Source organism: Felis catus, chromosome B4 (assembly GCF_018350175.1).
Source record: "Felis catus isolate Fca126 chromosome B4, F.catus_Fca126_mat1.0, whole genome shotgun sequence".
Lineage (NCBI taxonomy): Eukaryota > Metazoa > Chordata > Mammalia > Carnivora > Felidae > Felis > Felis catus.
Window position 1 is genome coordinate 80,685,278 of NC_058374.1, and position 21,538 is coordinate 80,706,815.

The window sequence follows — 21,538 nt, forward strand, 5'->3', positions numbered from 1 at the left end:
TTCACTTGTGTTTGTCCCTAAAGCTTCTACCTAAGCACTGTGCCACTACCATCAGCAAAGCCAAGAATAAGAAAATCATGAAGCAGAGGCAGACTCCCAGAAAAGGAGAACCTGAGAGAGACAAGCCAGGAGCTGAGAGTCACCGGAAGAACCGCAGCGTTGTCACCAAGTGAGGACCTGGGCCCTTGAGGGCCAGGTGGCCACTGCCTCCAAGAAGGGAGAGCAGGGAAGAGGGAAGGTGATTCGGCAGAAGAACGTGGGAGTGGTGGTGGCAAATGGCAGATACGGAAAAGCACTTCCGTGTGAATTTCCTACTTTGCCTTTGAAGGCGGCATCAATGTCCTAGAAGCTGAAAGGGTCTGAGGGTCATGGGCCCGACAAATCCTTCCTGGGTACTAGCAGGTAGTGCCAGCCCTGTAATTAAAGCTCGTTTTACTTTCTCAATTTCCCAGCATGGACAAGCTACACCTAAACTTGACAGAATTGGCGCTGACAATGAATCATGTGCACAGCTTCTCTGTGTTTGAACACACGATCTTCCCTTCTGAGTATCTCAGCAGCCATCTGGAGGCCAGACTCAACAGGTATCACTCTTTCCTTGTCTTCTATGTTTGCATAGTATGGTAGTCCTTTTTTTTTTTTTTTTTTTTTTGAGAGAGAGAGAGAGCACACACATGTGACTGTGTGCGGGTGCGTGAGCGGGGAAGGAGCAGAGAGAATCTTTTATTAAAAAATTTTTAAAAATTTATTTCATATATAGAGAGGGAGCACAAGTGGGGAAGAGGGGGAGAGAGAGAGAGAGAGAGAGAGAGGATCCCAAACAGCCTCCATGCTCAGTGTGGAGCCTGACATGGGGCTCTATCCCATGACCCTGGGATCATGACCTGAGCCAAAATTGAGTTGGATGCTTAACTGATTGAGTCACCCCGGTGCCCCTGCATAGTATGGTAGTCTTAAAGTTGGGTTATGTTAGATTCATTTTGGTGGTCACTCTGATGGAGTTAATCTGGCATAGGTCTCAAGTATCTTTATTGAAATGCAATTAACAAAAAAGGTCCCAACATTCTACAGGTGGTTTGGTAAACAACCAGAACTGATCACCACTGGTTTAGTGGTTTAGTAGAGTGAGCAGGGATTTCGCAGTCAGGAGACCTGTGTTGACATCCTGGCCATTAGTTAAGACACTGGAGTGGGGAATCTGATTTGTTTGCGCCTTGTTTCCTACCCTGCAAATAAGGATAATGATATTTACCTTATAATGAGAATTACCTGTAATTGAGAATTGGTATAGAATTAAAGGTAATAATGTGTACGAAGTTCCTGACACATATAGGCTTCAATAAAATAGATTCCGTCCCTTCACTTTGCCTCTCTTTCCATTGCCCCTTGAAGTAGGAGGAATATTCCTTATATTGGAGTTGAGTGCTATAGTCAGTAATTAGGGGAATGAGGGGAAGAGGTTTTGTTTTTTTTGTTTTTGTTTTTTGTCTTAAATAATACTCCAGTCTTCTATGTTTTGTTTTGGAATTTGTAATCTATTCGCTTGAGTTGCCAGGGAAGGCGTGCTTGAGAAAGTGACATTTGGGTAAACTCCTGAAGAAGCCAAGTGTGTGACTATCTGAGGAAAGAGCGTTCTAGGTAGAGGAAATAGCCAGGGCAAAGGCTGTGAGATGGGAACCTGCCTAGAATGTTCAGGGACATGGGGGAGGCCAGGATGGCTGGACCAGAATGAGCCAGGGACTGATGGGTCAGATGTCAGGTTAGAGACTAGGTTGGAGGAGTTGGCAGACTGTGTAGGTATTTCTATGTCATTGTAAGGACTTTGACTTTGACTCTGAGTGAGATGGGGAGCCTTGACAGGGTTTGAGCAGAGCACGAACAAATGTACCTACCTTTTTGGGTTTCTATGAGATTTAAAGGAGGTAATGTGTGTAGTTAAATCATAGCACAGCACCTGGAACACAGTATAAATGTGCTGCTACTGTGTTTAATATTATGATTGTGATTATGATTTTTGTCACCCAGAGCCATTGTGTGGCTGGCTGGCTACAATGCCACGACCCAGGAGATCGCGAGGCCTTCTGAACTGTTGGCAGGAGTCAAGGCATATGTCGGTTTCATACAGTCGCTGGCCCAGTTTGTGGGTGCAGATGTTTCTAGAGTCATCCGCAATGCCCTCCTGCAGCAGACACAGCCACTGGACTCGTGTGGAGAACAGACGATCACCACTCTCTACACAAATTGGTCAGTGTTGCTTAGCCTCTTCTACTGCCTTATTCCTTTGTTACCACTTTTGCCTTTACACGGTCAGACCTTGGGTCCAGGCATTTTAGCTCTGAGGGTCATAGATCCCCAAATAGAGGCTTGTTTCTGCTAGAGGACTAGAGCAATAAGCGGGGGGCAAACCCAGATGTCCTTCTTTCCATGTACCATCTATTTCTGACCTTCCATGTAACACCCATTCGTCTACCCTGTAGCAATTGGACCTTTCCCCTCTTATTCTCCAGTTCCTAATCTTCCTTTTCTGGATTCTTACTGTTTTAATTACAAATGCTCTCTCTTCCTCTTTCTGAAGTTCTCTTATTTCTCTTTGCCCAGCTTCTCTCCTTGAAGACTATTCTGTCTAATGCAGTATCTCCAGAATACAGTCACTTCACTCCAGATACCACCATGTCGAGTCTAGCAGTTTGTTTTTAATAGGAAGGGAGCCGCCTCTCCAAAACCAGAGGAGGTAGGGATTAGCAATGTTTCCTTTGAGAGTTTAAGGATGGAAAGGAGCCGGATTCCTACCTCCCCAAGCCACTGGGTGGCGCTCTTAATCCAATATCAGCTCAGCAGGAGCCAGGCTGCAAAGAGCCCCCCTGAGCAGGGGGAAAGACGGAGACCAGTTTTGCAAGTAAGAATGCCACCAGGGGTGTGTCAGGAAAGGAAAATGGGTGTTCTGGGTTAGGTGAAGACTTTGAATTGTTAAAGAGGGCATGCTTCTCTGAAGGGGGCACCCACCCCTTGCCTCCACCTGATCGCTACCCCCACTAAGCGCCTTACTTTTAATGGAAAGTCTCCCAGTTTCAAAATTTTGACAACAAATTCAAACTAAAAGAAAAAAACCCCTCACCTTTGATGGCTGGGTTTGCCCCCCACCCAGGGGACTTCTGTAAGACCTAGACCCAGAGCTAGTTCCTGGGTGAGTGGCAGGGGCCGGCCACACCCTCCTTTGCCTGAAGGTCAGGAGGGGATATTTGGAGGCTGGATGACCAGTGCTCACAAGGCTTCTGTCAGTCCAGGAGGTTTGACTTGGGACTCGGCTTCTAGAATCCTATGTCCTCAGTCCAACATTCTTTTATTTAAAAATTTTTTTTAACATTTATTTATTATTGAGAGACAGAGACACAGCGTGAGCAGGGGAGGGGCAGAGAGAAAGGGAGACACAGAATCTGAAGCAGGTTCCAGGTTAGTCCAACATTCTTTTATTTTTTTTTTTAATGTTTATTTATTATTGAGAGACAGAGACACAGTGTGAGCAGGAGAGGAACAGAGAGAGAGGGAGACACAATGGGACAGAGAGAGAGGGAGACACAATCTGAAGCAGGGTCCAGGTTCTGAGCTGTCAGCACAGATCCCGACTTGGGGCTCGGACCCACAAACTGTGAGATCATGACCTGAGCCGAAGTCGGACGCTTAACGAACTGAGCCACCTGGGCGCGCCCCCCCCCCCCCCCCCCCCCCCCGCCAGTCCAACATTCTCATTGGAGAGGTTGAGGCTAAGTATATTTCAGAGGAGCCCAGTTAGTAGGAACTTTTTTCTTGTCAGTTTGGGCTTGTCTTACCTGACAGAGAGAGGCCTAGGGTGAGGGGAGAGAACAGTTGGAAAAGAGCAGGGCTGAGAGAGGGGAGTGCATACTGTTACATCTGACAGCCCTGTGAAATACCCTGCAGACTGGAGGAGAAGCAGAATTACAACACTGCCAGTTGTTCTTGAGCCAATGGCTTGGGGTGTTAATTAGAGTGTTTTGCTGTCTTCTTTGAGTTTCTTCTCCCCACCCCAGCCTTTGGCAGAGTTTCTCTTCCCGAGCCCAGTGGTAGTAGTGGGGAGCAATGGCAGGGAGAAACGATCGAATGCTAATCTCGTGTGCTTTCTTGGCCAACCCTCAGGTACCTAGAAAGTCTGCTTAGACAGGCGAGCGGCGGCACCATCATCCTCTCCCCCGCCATGCAGGCCTTCATCAGCCTTCCCAGAGAGGGGGAGCAGAACTTCAGCGCAGAGGAGTTCTCTGACATCTCTGGTGAGCCCGGGGCCTGGTCTCCTTGGCAAGGAGCTGAGCCTTTCCCCTCAGTTCAGCATCTCGGCCTCCAGACCTTCCCAGAGGCTCATTCTGTAGGCTCCTCAACACCTCTGCGGGATTACACGTTGGGGACAATAAAGAGATCCTAAGTGAGAGCCAGAATTGAGGAGTGGCCTGGGGGTTGCAGGTGGAGAGGGAGAATGAGGGGAGTTGGGAGCTAGGTAAGGCCACTCAAGTTACTGAAAGGGTTTATTTTTCGAAGGGTGGTAAATAGTTATTTTCCATTTCCACACAGAATAAAGAGTTAGACATATAACGAAGGGTAAAAGATAAATAAATAAATGTAAGGAGGGAATTCTGATATTTGGAGTTATTAAATAGTAGTCTGATGTCATGGCATCTTCTTTCTAAGGGATAAATTTTAGGGCCTGAGCCAGAGCTTGGATTGCTGATGTATAATGATGATAAAATAATAGATGACATTCACTGTGGGCTAAGTTCTAAATGTTCACACCTATTAATCCCTTAATCCTCACAATGGCTTTGAGGTAGGAACTCCCATTACCCCCGTTTTACAGATGAGGACACTGAGACACAGGGAGGTTAAGGAGCTTACCTAAGGTCACACATTCATAAATGTCTGAACTGGGATTTCAACTCAAGGCAGTCAAATCCTAGAACCTGGGTGCTTAATCACATGCGGTGCTGCTTCCCAGTGTCTAGAAGGACTTTTGTGTCTTAAGGCCGGTGGGTGAGGATTGTGGAGTGAATGAGTTGGGGTGTCCTTCTCTTTTTAAAAGAGGGCTGGAAGCCATACAGATCCTTTTTAATGGATTTGTTTTACTGACTGATTGATGAACTATCCTACTGTTTCCTCCCTCCTTTCACCTCCATATAAATCCTGGCTCCTGCATGGTGTCTGGTACAGGTGGGGGATGCTTTCGTGACCCCGCCTTCTCCATTCTTCCCCTTCCTTGTTTGGGGGGGGCATGTTATAGAAGAGCACACAGTTCTGTTGTCCAGTGCTGTCTCCTTCGTACCCTCATTTTGATTCCATCAGTAAGCTGACCCTACTCTTTGCGCGCTGCAGGCTTCAGATGTCCCCTTTCATCAACTCCACCCACAAACTGTAGGCAGCATCTAAAATCAGCTTTAGGTCTTGCTGACAACTGATGAGCAGCAGGAGGTAAGGCTGATTCCCCCTTCTACCACCCCCACCCCAATTTCCCCAAGTTACCATGGTGATGGGGCAATGCTACTGTAAAAATAGATAGATGGAAAGAGAAGGATGGCCTAGGGTTACTAGCCTGGAGTTGAGAAGACTAGAGTAAGGAGATTCAGCAGATCTGAACTGGATGATCAGTGTGTTTTCTCTCTCCAGGGGAGGCAGTTCAGCCCCTCTTCCTCTCTATCAGCCATTTTGGCATTATCAAGTTGACCAGGTGGCACATCTTTTTCTAATTCTCAGCTCAGTTTTTTCTACTATAAATCGGAGAGGCCAGAAATGTGTAGTATTTACTCTAGACGGGGCTCTGACCAAGTTCCACTTCCTCTGTTCTTGGTGGAAGCAGAGATCAACTGGTCCTGCCTTCAACAGCTAGAGCGTGAGCCTTGATTTCTTTCCCCTCTGAACTCCTATTAACAATGTTAAACTCACTTTTCTGCTACCGGTCTCTTGTTGCTACTTTTGGTTTTGTACGATTTTCTCTGCTGGGATGATGCATGGCCAAAGACCATCGCTGGAGCTCCTTCCTATTTGGATTTGCCACTAATGTTTCCAACAGGGGATTTCCCCAGTAGGGTGTTGTTTAATCCACAAAGAGCCGAAAGTGGGATGAGTAGGGACAGATAAGGCATCCGGGGCAGACTAGAGGGAGGAAGGACTTAGAGGAAAAAACAACTGGGATTCTGGGGATGTGTGTTGGTTATGAAAAAGAAAAGGTAGGTCCAGGAGAGGAAAATTTGGACAGTGAGGCATTAAATAAGGGAAGCAGAGGGAGGAGCACAGAAGACACCAGAGCTTAGATAAGAAACTAGTTGTGGTATCTACAGAAAGGGGCAATAAGACATTGTGCTAGGTTTCAGGTACCAGCCCTTGACTTGGTTAAGTGACCTTGAACAAGCGCTTGACCATGTCTGTTGAACCAGAAGGATGTACTGTATACCTCAGAGGGCTGTTAATAATGATCACATCAATAATCCTTTAATCATATATATCTTTGTGGGCTTCTAAGATTTTTATCATGGGCTCTTATTGACTCTCATATCAACTCCGTGAAGTATTCGGGGCAGATATTAATTTCTTCATTTTACAGAGAGGTAAATGGAGGCTCAGAAGGGTCAGTGACTTGTTTAAGGTCTTACATCTAACGAGTTAGTACAGCTAGTCTTGCAAGAGCAAAACCCAGGTACCACAGAGAGGGACTTGGGAAAGGATCACTTCCTGTAAGAATGTAAAGTAAATATCATTTGCGGTAAGTGTTTGCGTGAGTACCAGTGGGGAGGGGGTAAATAGTCCCACAGGATGGCCAGGTCTGTCACCTAAATGTAGGATTGCAGGCCACTTCTGCTCCCCAACTTCCCACTTCCTTTCCTTGAAGAAAAATATTGTAAATGTTCAGATTTACCGTCTGTCTGTGGTGTAAACACTCCAGTGCCCTCTGAGTCCCACCCGGGACCTCTGTAATTCTGTTTCAGAGATGCGGGCCTTGGCTGAACTGTTGGGCCCCTACGGCATGAAGTTCCTGAGTGAGAACCTGATGTGGCACGTGACCTCTCAGATTATGGAGCTGAAGGTACTGTGGAAACAAGGCCTGGGAAGAGGCACAGCCTCAGGGAAAAGCGGCAGGAGTAGGAGACTGGTCGGGGGGTGGGGGGACGTGCCACGGTCTTGTCTTCTCCTGCTTCATGTCTCTGTGTCCTGGCTGCAGAAGCTGGTGGTGGAAAACATGGATGTACTTGTTCAGATCAGATCCAACTTTAGCAAGGCAGACCTGATGGCTTCTCTGCTGCCCCAGCTGATAGGTGAGCACCTCCCTGATGGGACAAGGAACTGTGGCCATGGCATTACGGATGACAGGGGTTTGCGGGGAGTGGGGCGGGGCTAGGCTGGGTGTGCAGAAGCAAAACCCGCACTAGTCTCCTAAGTTCTATTTTTCTCACGCTCTTTCTTCTCCGCAGGGGCTGATAATGTGCTGAAACGCATGACCATCATTGGAGTTATCCTCAGTTTTAGGGCCATGGCCCAGGAGGGACTTCGGGAGGTGAGCTGAGGACAAGGGGCTGCCCCAGAATCACAGATGCCCCTGAGGGTAGGGTTTGTATGAGAAATCGTGGAGACATGTGGTGAGCATTGAGGAGAGAGGGGGAACGTAATTTGGTAGAGGTCCCGGAAGATCTCTGGGGACAGATGAGCAGAGGACACCTAGAAGCATGATGCGAGGGATGCGTGGGAGGCTGGTGGGGCCCTTATCCAAGCTGGGGCCCTTGTTATGTTTGTTCCGTCTATCTTTGCAGGTACTGGCACTGCCCTGTGAACTCATTTATTTTCTCTCTCCTCCAGGTGTTCTCCTCCCACTGCCCATTTCTCATGGGTCCCATAGAGTGCCTGAAAGAGTTTGTCACCCCAGACACAGACATCAAGGTATGGGACAGCTCGAAGTGCAATCCACTTAGGAGATTGTTGTTGTAGAAAGGACGTACCCAAGACCTTGTGAAGGAGGGAGGGCTCTGAAGAATACTGTAGGGGAGGAGCCAGCATTTGAATTTTTAAAAAAATCTTTATTTATTTTTGAGAGAGAGAGAGCGAGCAGGGGAGGAACAGAGAGAGAAGGAGACACAGAATCTGAAGCAGGCTCCAGGTTCTGAGCTGTCAGCACAGAGCCTGAGGTGGGGCCCAAACTCACAAACTGTGAGATCATGACCTGAGCTGAAGTTGGACACTTAGCCGACTGAGCCACCCAGGTGCCCCAAGGAGCCGGCATTTGAATAGGAAGGAGCTGGGAGAGATTTTGTAGAGAGAGGAGTAGTGGTCAGACGATATTCTTGGAGAGATAGGGCAGAACTGGAGAGACATGAGGGGGATGGACAGAAGTGGGAGCCTGGCGTACCTGTGGGAGGGTTGGGGAAACGTTACTGGAGAAAGGTAAGATCTAGGGTAGCATCGGTGGCTTTTTTTAGCTAAAGTGTGCCAATTAGATACTGAACTGTGTACAAACAAGTTCCCTCTTCAGTCAGGAGCTCAGGAACTTTTTGTAAAATGATTTATTGCTTCCATCCCCACCCTCTCCACCTGAGCCCAGTTTCCCTTTTCTGGCCTTTCCTTCCTCCTGGTTCTGAAACTTTTTGATTCCTCTATGTCTGTGTCACCTGGCTCAGGCCTGCATCTACTACAGAGATGGAGAGAGGAGGAGGGGCTTCTGCAGGCACCCCGAGTAGAACATCCACTTCTCTGCCTGCCCCCCCCCAAAATCTTTGCAACATCTTCTTTTCTTTTGGATCACCTGAAACAAACAGGTGTGTTATGTAGGATATACAGCCAAAGGCTGGGAACAAGAGCCTTCAGACACATAGGGCAGGCCACTTCTTCATGGAGAGAGCTCTGTGATTAAGAGGGAACTGGTCAGCAGGAAGAATCAAAGTTGGATATTAAGAAAAACTTCCTTGCCTTGAGATCAAAGGAATTGTGAGATTTCCCCTCTCTCCCCCTGAACCTCAGGCTGAAGCAGTCCTGGGGACCATGTGGGTTTGATGTTTCACTGGGCTGGCTGCCCCTTCTGACCATTCTTTTACAATGAACTTGGGTTTCTGGAAGCTGCTGATGTCGGGGACGAATGCCTGTCGGAAGCTTGTCTACCTGTATCTCCTGGGCAGCACTGATTTTAGGCCCTGCCTGCTGGTGAAAATAAGTAGGTTGGAGCCGGAGTCGGGGGAGGGAGGAGAGGTGGCCTGTCCATCAGAGATTCTGTTGCTGTCTCAGAGGAGTGTGAAGATTAGGGAAAGAGAAAATAAGACTCCTTCGATCATCCCTTTCTTCTTCCAGAAAAATCACAGGTCATGGACCCGGTCCCTGATCTCCCCAGACCCATGAACTATAGGGAATTTAAATAAAGGGCAGAGCAGAACGTGGCAAAGGTGAACCTTCCATGACAAGTACCATAGGTGAAGTGTGTGTTGATTGGTGTATCTGTAGGGTGCTTTGCTAAAGTTACCCCACCCAGTTGTCTACTCTTGAAACAATTGTCCTTGTTCTCTCCAAACATTTTCAAGTAATTTGGTTAACCTCAAATGAGGTCTAAATACTCGGCATGGGAGTGGGGCTTTGGGGCCATATCCCGGGAACTTGATTTTAAGTACTAGAGATTCAAGTATCGATCAATAAATGTATTTTTGTAATTTAAATTTGGTTAGCTGACATACAGTTCAATATTGATTTCAGGAGTAGAATTTAGTGATTCATTACTTACATACAACACCCAATGCTCATCACAAGTGCCTTCCTTAATGCCTGTCACCCATCTAGCCCAGCACCCACCCACCTCCCTCCATCAATCCATAGTTTGTTCTTTATTGTTAAGAGACTCTTATGGTTTGTTTCTCTCTCTTCTCTCCATCTCCCTTCCCATATGTTCATCTGTTTTGTTTCTTAAATTCCATCAATCAATAAATATTAATTGAATACCTTCTATGTGCTTAGCGTTGTGTTAAAAACTAAAGAGGAGGAAAAGAAGTGCAATGTTCCTGGCTTTGAGAGAAAGGAAGAGGAGGAAAGGAATAATGTTGATTGGTGACTCATGTTTATTAGTGACTCTGAGTGTGTAGGGTAGATGCTTTATACATGTGACCTAATTTAATCTCCACAACAACTCTGTGAGGTATTGTTCTCCCAGTTTTACAGATGAGGAAACTGAGGCTCAAAGAGGTTAAGTAACTTTTAGCCAAGGTCACACATTTAGAAAGTGGTGGTCCTGGGATTTGAACCCAGATCTTCTCACTCCAAGGCCTTTTTCTCCCCTCAGATGCCATGAGGTTGTAAAGGATTATTTTCTAGGTGCTGAGATAAGCCATATGTGCCACCTCCTATCTGAAAAGGTAACTGATAATACCATGTGTGATCCATGCTAAGTCCGTGGTACCACCTTAGGAAGGAAGAGATGAATTGGGCCTGAAGTGTTTCAGCGAGGGCTTCACACATAATATGAGATTTGAGTTAAGCCTCAAGGGGTGGGTGTCACTTAGATAGAAGTAGAGGTCAGGAAAAGACGCTGTAGATGAAGAGGGAACCCAAGTATGACAGTAAGGAAGCGAGTTGTAGTTTGGAGGCAGTGAATTGATGACTCTGGTTGCATTGACTGTAGGAAGCTCTTGGGGAATTAAGAGTGAGAGAGGAAATTCGTACTGTGGAGTATCTGAATGCCAAACAAAAGCATTTGTGCCTTTTCTCTGTAGGTTATGGAGAGCTATGAAAAGAATACCTAGAAAAGATGATAATTCACCGAAGGGTTAACATCTGTGATCCGGGAATCCTGACTACCTGTAGCTTCTGTCAAATTCTTCCCTCTGGGAACCCTGTCCAGAATGTTGTTTTCTTCTCTACTAGGTGACCCTGAGTATCTTTGAGCTGGCCTCTGCTGCAGGAGTGGGCTGTGACATTGACCCAGCCCTGGTGGCTGCCATTGCCAATCTGAAAGCTGGTAAGATTGGGGAAAGTGGGCAAGGGAGGGCTTGGACCATTATTTTTAGGTGGGAAAATGTCAATGTCAAGAGAAATCTTCCCTTGGGATTGTGAATTCAGAGGATATAAGCTGGGAGCTAAAGAAAGACTTAAAGTGCAGGCCCTAACCCCCAGAAAACATTTACATAGGCAATTTAGATTCCTAGCCACGTTCCAACCAGTTGACCTGTCAATCTGCTAAAAAATATTAAGCGAGAGCCCCCTTGATGCTCAGCAAATACTCAAAGGAACTTGTGCTCTAGTTGGGGAGGTAAGATTAATGCAAATGAGACAATGAGAGAGCAAGCCACAGTTACATGTGATTTCATGCTGAGTTACATGTGATTTCATGCTGTGGTACAGCATCTATGTGCCTCAGAGTGATCTGGTGCTCTCCCCTCCCATAGAATCACCCTGATGCTATTCACTTCTTCCTCTCGTCTCCCGTTGTCTTTTACATTTCCCGGTACACATTTCCTCTTTCTTACGCACACTCAGAATGGGATGAAACCAAGGGGCTGGTATTAAGCCCTTTCAAAATTGCTGGACTGGCCCTTCTCTCTTAGTTTGGTAAGACCCTTCCCTCTCCTTCCTGTCTCCCCACCCCATCAGGCAGCTGACAGTGTCCTCTGACTGCATGTCCGCAGAGCCCTTCCCCAAGAGCTCCGCTTTGGTCACCAGATGAGGCCTCCAGGATCAGGCCCCTCATGAGAAGTGGAGGCCAGTCCTGTTCCCCTTCAGCGAGAATGACTTGCCTGCAGTGCTTTAGAAAGCGTTTTCCTAGATAATTTTCTTACAGGATCTTCCCAGTAATCCTGGGAACTAGGACCTCTATAGAAGATAACTCCTGTTTGCTGATCTTACTTTCCCTCTTTTTTTTTTTTTTTTTTTCGTCTTACCAGATACTTCATCCCCTGAGGAAGAATATAAGGTGGCCTGCCTGCTCTTGATCTTTCTTGCTGTTTCCCTCCCACTCCTCGCCGCTGACCCTTCTTCTTTCTATAGTATTGAGAAGGATGGTAAGTAAGGAGTAGGTGGGAGGGACCAGTGCTATTAGGATAGTCTCCCGGGGTAGGGAGAGGAGACGGAGACATTTGTCTGGAGAATGAACAGAATTCTGACTCAGGTGTAAAGTTCTGTTTCAGAGAACACTTGAGAATGAAGTCTCCGTAAAATTCAATTCCAGTGAGATTTCTTAGGAATACCCTTATCCTAATATCTAACTATCTTCTGATGTTTCTAGGAATATCATCCCCCAAATGCCTCCTGGTCCTTTTGGTGTCAAACGGGGGTGGCCTAGCCTGAAACAGTGAGAAAGTACCAGCTGGGGTCAGCCTGGGGTGGCTCACTTTATTTCTTTTTGTGTCTCTCCCCCTCTGTCAATCATAACCTAGGTTACAACAACAATATTCACTGCTTGACCAAAGCCATCATCCAGGTGTCTGCTGCCCTCTTCACACTCTACAACAAGAACATCGAAACTCACCTCAAGGAGTTTCTGGTGGTGAGTACAGAGCCCAAGGCATAGCCCACCTCAAGCCCAACACAGGGCTTTGAGATCGAGAGCTGAGCTGTGATCAAGAGTTGAGTTGGACACTTAACTGACTGAGCCGCCCAGGCACCCCCAAGTCCTCTGTTTTTAATAAGGTCTCCGGGACATCTGATGCACAATCAAATTGGAGACACCAAGTTTTAGAACCCATAAGGAAGCCCTTTCCAACTCTAATCCTCACAAACAACAACGGAACCTTTTTTCACATTCTCAAACCTTAGTGTAAATCAGAATCACCTGGAGAATTTCTGCGTCAGTAGATTTGAGGTGGGGCTAGAAAATGTGCGTTTCCAAGATCCCAAGTTGATGCTGTTCATCCTGGGATCTCGCTTTGAGAACCACTGGGCTTGATTTCTAGGACTGGGGCTTATAATCAGGCAGCCGATTCTACTGTAGGTTACATCCCATTTATTCGAGAAAAATTGTTTCAAAAAATATTTTTAGCCAAGGTTTGACTCCCTGTAACAATCACCATTTATCTTAAGTTTTGCCTCTGGAAAAACACAGAATAAGTAGTCTCTTTCCATTGTTGAAAACCCTGGGGTTTTCCATTCTAAGTCCTCCATGGTGGAATTCAATCCATACGCTTCTGACACATGGTCCATTACCCACTGCCTGACTTCAGCATTCTCAACAATGGGGAACTTATTCCTTGCAAAGCATGGGCCTGACTTAAGAATTAGGGCCTCATTTGTCTCCTTTTAGGAGGACACTCGGTAAATCATATTCTCTCCGGAATCATACCATTTTCCTGGAAGCTTAGTTAGAGGGTCTCCATTTAAACTGGGCCAGCCAGCCAATCAGAATGGGATCCGAGCATCTTAGATATAAAGAATATTCGTACCAGATCTCTAAGATGGGGTGAGAAGGACCCCCTCTCCCCTTTTCCGTTTGCCCTGTTTCTTTACTGAATGAGAGTAACCTGGGCCTGGGATGCAGTTAATCATGTTTCTTCCTCCCTCTTTGATCTGTTGGGGGCCTGGAGGTGAATGGAGAGGACAGCCATTTGGGAGTTGACAAGAGGGGAATGTGAAGAACACTGCCTCTGAATCAGAGGCCCAGCTCTGTCTCTAGTCTGGTGGGGAGTCAGCTGTAAACAACTTGGTGACAGTGCTGTCTGAAGGCTGCCTAGGAAAAGGGATTAATCTCCAGCATACAGTATTACCTGTCTTTGTTCTAGCTTTTGTCCTCGCCTTGCAGCCTCTCCCCCAGCACCCCTGGCAACCTCCTGTTGTCTGCCCTGCCTGGTTTACAGGCAAAGCGCATCTCTGGAGCCTAGGGGATTTGCTACTTTTCCACCCAGAGTCTCCAGGAACATCGCAGCACTTCTTAACTCTCCTCCTTGATCTTTGCTTAACTTCCTGTAGCCTGAGGCTGTCCCACTCTGACCTCCATAAAAATCTGCTTTCTTACAAATTCTTCCCCTACAGGTGGCTTCTGTCAGCCTCCTGCAGCTGGGCCAGGAGACTGACAAGCTTAAAACCAGAAATCGGGAATCCATTTCTCTACTCATGCGCTTGGTATGTATTTGGTTTAAGTTGGTTTGGGAACAGAAAGAGCAAAGGCCAGAGGGTTTTGTGTCCTTGCCTTGTTGTGACTCAAAAGCATGAACTCAGGGGCACCTGGGTGGCTCAGTCGGTTGAGCGTCTGACTTGGGCTCAGGTCATGATCTCACAGCCCATGGGTTCCAGCCCCATGTGGGGCTCTGTGCTGACAGCTCAGAGCCTGGGGCCTGCTTTAGATTCTGTGTCTCCCTCTCTGTCTCTGCCCCTCCCCCCCCCCATACATTTTCTCTCTCTCTCTCTCTCTCTCTCTCTCTCTTTCTCTCTCTCTCTCTCTCTCTCTCTCAAAAATAAATAAAAACATAAAAAAAAAAAAAAAAAGGCCTGAACCCAGAACTGAATTCGGCCTGACCGTTAGGACTCACATTCTGGTTAACCTTCCAGACTTGTCCTGTAATCCCAAGGTAGAGTCTTCAATGACTTCTCTGCAGGACAGGGCCTACCTTGTCCCTGGCTGACTGGGTCCTTTTTCCTGCAGCGTTCTCAAGTCTGATCTGATGGGGCAGCTGTGTCCCTCATCCATAACTGCCTGTCCAGTTCATGTTTGATTTTACTTGACCACTTCCTACCACTGTATGTCTTGTCCTTAAGAAGTACTATGGGAAGGGTGCGGAATAATACAGAGCTGAACTGGGGGTGGGGAACTGGGGGCTCAGAGGAGGAAAGAATTTTCCCCTGAAAAGCTATTAAGACCGAGAGCGCGGTGGGTCATGAATCAGGCGCCTCCTGCTATCTCTTTCTTCCCAAGCTGTGGGCTTTTTGCTACTTTGGCAGAAACTTCTGGGAACTCTGACTCAGTTAACTTAAAAAAATCTTTTCCTCATGACCCTGTTTTCCTCTTCAACACGCTTACTCACTCTTTTGCTCTAAATGTCTGATTCTCCAGGTTAGTACTGCATTTAGATATGGTCAGGAGAGACTCCGGGACTGACCCCTGTGTTTCAGAGGCCCTCCTCTGGCGTATGGGGAGAGGACAGGCTGATCTGGAGCCTGTGCTCCGCCTTGAAGTCCACACTAAAGATTTCTGGGACCCCAGAATTCTCTGCTAAGCGGCTCCAGCCTACTTGTAGGGCTTGTGCAAAGTTTCTTCCCCAAGTACATCCTATTGAGGCGGGCTGTGCTGTTGGAAGATTACCTCTAGTGCTCAGGGAGAGAGACAGAGACAGAGAGACAGAGAGACACAGAGTGTGAGTAGGGGAAGGGCAGAAAGAGAGGGAGACACAGAATCAGAAGCAAGTTCTGGGCTCTGAGCTGTCAGCACAGAGCCCCACAGGGGGCTTGAACCCGTGAACCGTGAAATCATGACCTGAGCTGAAGTCAGATGCTTAACTGTCTGAGCCACCCAGGTGCCCCTTTATTTTTATTTATTAATTAAAAAAATTTTTTTTGAGTCTAAGAATTCTTAATTCAAACCTGACCTTCCACGAAATTATAAAGGTAGATTGTGAAGGTTGAACAACAGAGCATAATAGTTTGATTTATTTAATCACATAGTATGCTGTACTCTTGGCAAGGCCCACAGATGTTAGGGGCAGGCATGCCTGGGACTCCCTTTGAGTCTGCTGTAAATACACAGGCATGGAGTGGGATCTGTGTCTCAGCTAGAAAAAGGCCTAGACTGGGCTGAGGATCCTGATGGAGATGAGAAGAGAATGGAATGAGGGTGTGGGGGGAGGGAGGGGTGTATGGTGAGGGGTGAAAGGGCAGAGGAGGCAGATGAGGGCAAAGGCCAGTAGTGTGCTAGGTAGAGCACAGTCTTTGGAGCAGCATGACCTTGGGCAAGTTAATTAACCTTTCTGAGACTCTGATTCTTTTTTTTTTTTTTTTTTTTTAACGTTTTATTTATTTTTGAGACAGGGAGAGACAGAGCATGAACAGGGGAGGGTCAGAGAGAGGGAGACACAGAACCTGAAACAGGCTCCAGGCTCTCAGCTGTCAGCACAGAGCCCAACGCGGGGCTCGAACTCACGGACCGTGAGATCATGACCTGAGCCGAAGTCGGCCGCCTAACCGACTGAGCCACCCAGGCGCCCCGAGACTCTGATTCTTTATCCAGAAAAGTGGGCCGTAGTCCTTGCCATAGAGTGTCAGGATTCATAAGAAAATATATGTGAAAGTGCTTAGTACATAATACGTGCTCAACGAATGTTAGTTCTCTTTCTCTGCCGCTCATTTTAGTTTCTGGATGATTCTTCATTTGCTTCGTCATTTACTTGGGCAGCTGTCACCTCTGTAAGGTTGGAGGCGATTCTGTATGGCCACTCAGCCCTGCCTCCTTCTGCTTTGCTGGTCCCCTGCTCGTCCCCAACTCCTCCCCCCCCACCTCCCCCTCAGTGTGGGAGGGTGTCTGCCCCTTGTGGCCTCACAGTGAGGCAGCCGAGTAGCTGGGACAGAGCTAGGCCCTTTTTGTTAGAGGGAGAGACCTAGGGAGGAGCTGCTGCAAAGCAATTTAAATGCAAATGTTTCCCCACGGAAATACAGGGGAAGGAACTGTATTCTGAGTTAAGAAGCTACTCATGTAGCCCCAACTCCTGGCCAGGCACTTCTCTCCCTGGGGGTCTTTCTGTCTTGGCTGTCAAGCCTGGGCAGTGCCCACCCCTGTTACTGCCAGCCTGTTCCTGGCATGGGTTTAGCCGGGGAAGAGATGGCTCTCAGAGAATCATAGAATTCTAGATGTCAGAATGAGATCAGATCCTGGCAATTGGTCCAGTCCTTACACTTTATGGGTGAGGAAACTGAGGAGAGGGTGGGAAGGATGGATGACACATGCAAGGTCTCCCCCAAAATATATGGACATGAGAACCCAAGTGTCTTGGCTTTCACTCTAGGGCTGTTTCTACTGCCATGAATTTCCTCCAGTTAGGAGCCGTGTTATCCTCTGTGCTTAATGGAGCAAAGAATAGGAAGTCTTGGGCCAGTGGATTCTTCGTGAAGCCATCACTCGTTTCCCTGGACCTGAGGGTCATATCCTAGAAAAGAGACCCTACCTCTCTCCTGGCTCACGGTTTGAAAGTCTTGCCTAGCGAGAAATTCCTTCTGTTATCCAACCTAAGATCGGAGCTACTGTTTTTCTGGCAGATTTCCTTTCCTCCAGCCTGCCGTGTCTGTTCCTCTGAGGCTGTTTGTGTGCGTTTGTATGTGCACATATTTGAGAATAGCAGAATCTTATAAAATTTAAAACTTGAAAGGACTTCAGAGAAATAAACACATTAGAGTTGATATGGTAGATTCTCTTTCCAGAATGAATTTTGAGGAATCAAAAACACCAGACATATTGGGGAGGGTCCATCTGTGTAAATTGCCAGAGGATACAGGACACTTCTCTCCAGAGTGTGTTTTTTAGTCCCACAACTTCATGGATGAGGAGAGCACTGAAGGAGATACACCCTGTTTCTTCTTCCGGGATGGGGAGCCTCCAGCCCAATGCTAGGCCGTGGGCTCTTCGCTACTATGCCCCCCTTCCCCCACCCCCTCTACCCTCAGTCTTATCCGGGCATCTTGATCTATCTTTCTGCTTGGCTGTGGGGGCTGCTGGGATCACCATAGCACACAGGCTTCTAATTAAACTAATTAATCATGCCTGCTCCTTTATGCAGCATCCTTACTGCTCCCCAAGCACTGTACTGAGGGAGGGAGGAGACTGAGACCCAGCACAAGAGGACCCATGTGGATTCCAGGCCCTTCTTTCTTGGCCTGCAGTGGTGGTTGTTGCCTTCTCTGTAAAGCTCTGTCATTGGCGCTTTTATCCAACCTTACCTGCTCCTGTGCTGCCCCCCGCAAATGATTTGGCATCCAGAATGGGGAAAATGGGAGTTTTTCTGCCACCGGAGAAGTGACTCTTTCCTGCCTTCTGCTTCTGACCTTTTCCTGTAACCCTGAGAAGGGACACAGGGGGCATTATAGGGAAGCTGAAGAGGCCACGTTGCTTTCCTAAAGCTAAACCAAGTGAGGGGAAGAAGGAGGGGGGTGTGATTTGGAAACTTGTTCACTTGTAACTCTAAGAGCCTCAGAGGGCCCAGGAAACTGAACGAAGGAACAGGGTGTCACAGAGCTATACCCTCCCTGAGGTTCTCATCTCTTGACCTGTTTCCCTTCCAGGTGGTAGAGGAGTCCTCCTTCCTGACCCTGGACATGCTGGAGTCCTGTTTCCCTTACGTCCTGCTTCGAAATGCCTATCGGGAGGTATCCCGGACCTTCCACCTGAACCGAGTGCCAACTAGTACCCACTGAAGGGCCATTTGGACCTACCTAAACCCGGGAAGCTGTAGCCATTTTCTCAAGGGATAGGGTCAGGAGCCAGAGCTGACGAACAGACATATGGAGGAACAAAACCAACACCATCCACGGCTGAGAAATCAAAGAGAAATGGGGCAGACGGTAGGGGGTGGGGGCGGGGGCGGGAGACGGAGGACAGGTGACGGGAAAAATTAGGGAACTGGGGCCACGTGTGTACATTTTAACATAGTAACATATAAATCGTGTTTTCTAGCTTGTGGTGGCTGGTGCTTGAGCTCTGACTGGCATGGGTCTCTCGACCTTCATCACTATTCTAGGATAATGCTGGCGGGCAGAGATGATCAATCATCATATTAAACCATAATGAGCTTATAATTCTCCCACTGGAGCTGCTATTGTCTCCTGCACATTCATTAGGACGATTATCTCCTCTCTTCCTCTTCCAAATGTGTTCGGCAAACATTCAGCCTGCTCCTACTGCAAAGTAGTTAATAGCAAAGGAACTTCCTTTTTCCTTTGTGGGGGCTCTTTCAGGAGTCATGGGTCTCTTCCTCTCCTCCATCTCTACTGCCTACAAGAGGGAGTGTCCTTGAGAGATTCTCTCTGGCCCCAGCTGCCCTCACCTGCTCTACCACACCTTGTAGGGACTAAGTTCTCCCATCTGTGTAGCCATAACCCCTCCTGCTTTTTCTTTGACATGCCACAACCCAGAGCCATGGGTCAATCTAGCTAATTCTAAGTCACACCACAACGAGTGGGATCCGAGTCATGTGGGTCTCCCTCCCAGATCGTTTGGGGATACTCTCCCTGCTATCTGGAGCCCCTAATTTAACCCAAATCCCCTTGTCGTCATCCTGGGTACAGCTGTTGCTGTAGGCAGGGATTTCTCTGCTAGATCTTAAATTTCATAGACCTCATTAGATTATAGGGCCCTGAGAGTGGGTATACTTGAGGGAGTCCAAGCTGTTTCAACTTAGCCCTTTTCTGCACTAATTAGAATTTCAAGTGTCACAAAGCCTGGGGCGTTCAAGATAGCACTAAACTAGATTCAGTTAAACTCCGTGGCAGGAAAACAGTGGCCCCATCCGTCACTTCTGTGCACCACGGCCAAGGAGGACTGGGGCAACAGACAGTAGGTCACAGGTTGAGAGTGGTGGAAATGGGCGAATATAATTAGTTGATTAATTAGGGTCATGTCCATAGTTCCATGATAAAGAGGAAGCACTTGTTGGGTTTCAACAAAACCATCTGAGGTTCATTAAAGCTATTTGATAGCTGTTTTGGGATTTTGTATGCACGTCTGATCTTTACTTCTCAGTACCCAGGCTTAGTCAATAGTTCTTAAACTTCGCATTCATAATCGATACACAAGTTTTTCTTAGCAACAGTTGTCTGCTCTTCAGGATAGAAGCAACAGAGGATCCAGCTTCAGGCATCAGCTGGTTGTCCTTCCTTGCTGTGGAAGGGACATTATGTTGTAAAGGAGTGATTCAGGGTCAGGCCTATTGAGACTGAGGGCAAAGTTGATCAGGAAGAGGAGTCTCAGACGTATCTGAACAACTACTCCTAGATCCTACTCTGCTAGGATCTTACTCTTGAGATGGAGACCTCTTTTCCATGCACGTGTAGCACTACGTAAGAGGAGCCTCTTTTTTTTTTTTTTAATTTTTTTTTAATGTTTATTTACTCTTGAAGGAGAGAGAGAGAATGAGAGTCAGGGAAGGGCAGAGAGAGAGAGGGGGAGACCCAGAATCCGAAGCAGGCTCCAGTCACTGAACTGTCAGCACAGAGCCCGATGCGGGGCTCGAACTCCTGATCTGTGAGATCATGACCTGAGTGAAGTTGGTTGCCTGACTGAACCACCCAGGCACCCCAAGAGGAGCCTCTTAAGGACAGAAGAGATAAGTTGCTGCAGGAGAGTAGAGGGTAGACATGATACTTGTTTTTTTTTCAATTAAAATTTTTATTGAGATGGGGTGCCTGGCTGGCTGTCCTTAGAGCACGTGACTCTTGATCTCAGGGTCATGAGTTCAAACCCCACGTTGGGTGTAAAGGTTACTTAAAAAAATTTTTTTTATTGAGATAATCCACATGCACATGAGAAATAACACAGAGACACTGTGTGTCTACTATACTCCAATTAAAAAAAAAAAAAGGAAAACACAGAGAGCTCTCGTGTATCGTTACCAGTTTCTCCCAGAGGTAGCCTCTTGCAAAATTATAGTCTATCATAACCAGGGTATTGACATTGATACAATTCATCATCTAATCCAGATTTTCCCAGTTTTACTTATTCTTGTTCCTCTGTGTGTACAAAGTGTTGTTCCGTACAGCTTTTTTACAGCCACATCCCCTTCGCCTTCCCGAACACTTGGCAATACAAATCTGTTCTCCTTTTCTAGAAAATGTTGTCATTTGACATAATATCTTTTCACAAACATGTAATTACAGACACACTTCTCTGCTACGTATACTTTTCCGAAGCGCTTTCACAACTTTTACGACAATTCTGCAAGGTAGCTGGGGAAGGCTTCCCTATTTGAGGCCAGTCAACAGATTCAGAGACGTTCAATGATTTCATGAAGGTCACGCGTTTAACAGTATGTCTAGACCCAGGACCCGAGTCTGGTGTCTCAATCCTCGACGTTTTCTACCTGACCAGACTGCTTCCACATCTGGGAGCTTTCGCTGTTAGAAACCAGAGACCCTAGAATGAGCGAATAGGAGAAGGTTTGGACATGATGGCCTTCGCCACCTGAAACAAAAAGTGTCTAGAGGTGAAGGGGCCCATCGGCATTTCAGGCAGTTTGCTTCCTTGACCAGGAGGTTCTCTGACCCCGGACAGCTGGGGACACAATCCACGATAAGCCGCCTTCTGCTATCAGATGCCCAGCTTATTTTATTCAGGCCTTAAAAGGAACTGAGGAATGAATTCTGAGGGAGAAATTCTGACTCCAGTTTGTTTTGTCTTGCAGGCAGAGAGTAGGTTCTAGGCTCAGCATTTTGATTAGTGCAGTGTTTTCATTAAAGTCTCCATTAACTTGTTTGCGGCAGTGAGATGGAATTATCTCTCCCACGGGGCTGGGGTGAGACGCTTGTAGAGGAGATCCCTTTCCTTTGGGCGGGACAAACACTGCTCCCTCCACTATGGTGTTCAGTTCAGTGGGCAGGTGGGGCCGGAGCCTGGCCGAGG

At 47.3% G+C, this 21,538-nt stretch overlaps 1 protein-coding gene across 5 annotated transcripts in view; it reads left to right on the top strand.

Annotated features, from left to right (window-relative positions):
- NCKAP1L (NCK associated protein 1 like) overlaps nt 1-19,631 on the top strand; it is a 58,755-nt gene extending 39,124 nt beyond the window's left edge. For 4 of the 5 annotated variants that reach the window (XM_045061901.1, XM_045061903.1, XM_045061902.1 and 1 more), the window contains 13 exons: nt 24-169; nt 453-584; nt 2,026-2,244; nt 4,153-4,283; nt 6,981-7,078; nt 7,214-7,307; nt 7,464-7,546; nt 7,846-7,926; nt 10,882-10,975; nt 11,898-12,014; nt 12,390-12,499; nt 13,978-14,067; nt 18,208-19,631. In XM_045061901.1, the coding sequence (XP_044917836.1) occupies nt 24-169; nt 453-584; nt 2,026-2,244; nt 4,153-4,283; nt 6,981-7,078; nt 7,214-7,307; nt 7,464-7,546; nt 7,846-7,926; nt 10,882-10,975; nt 11,898-12,014; nt 12,390-12,499; nt 13,978-14,067; nt 18,208-18,339 (1,527 nt within the window). In that variant the 3' untranslated portion in view covers nt 18,340-19,631. The remainder of the gene's footprint in view (nt 1-23; nt 170-452; nt 585-2,025; nt 2,245-4,152; nt 4,284-6,980; nt 7,079-7,213; nt 7,308-7,463; nt 7,547-7,845; nt 7,927-10,881; nt 10,976-11,897; nt 12,015-12,389; nt 12,500-13,977; nt 14,068-18,207) is intronic. The other variant, XM_023257118.2, reaches the window with a different exon arrangement.
- Nucleotides 19,632-21,538: the final 1,907 nt, after the last annotated feature.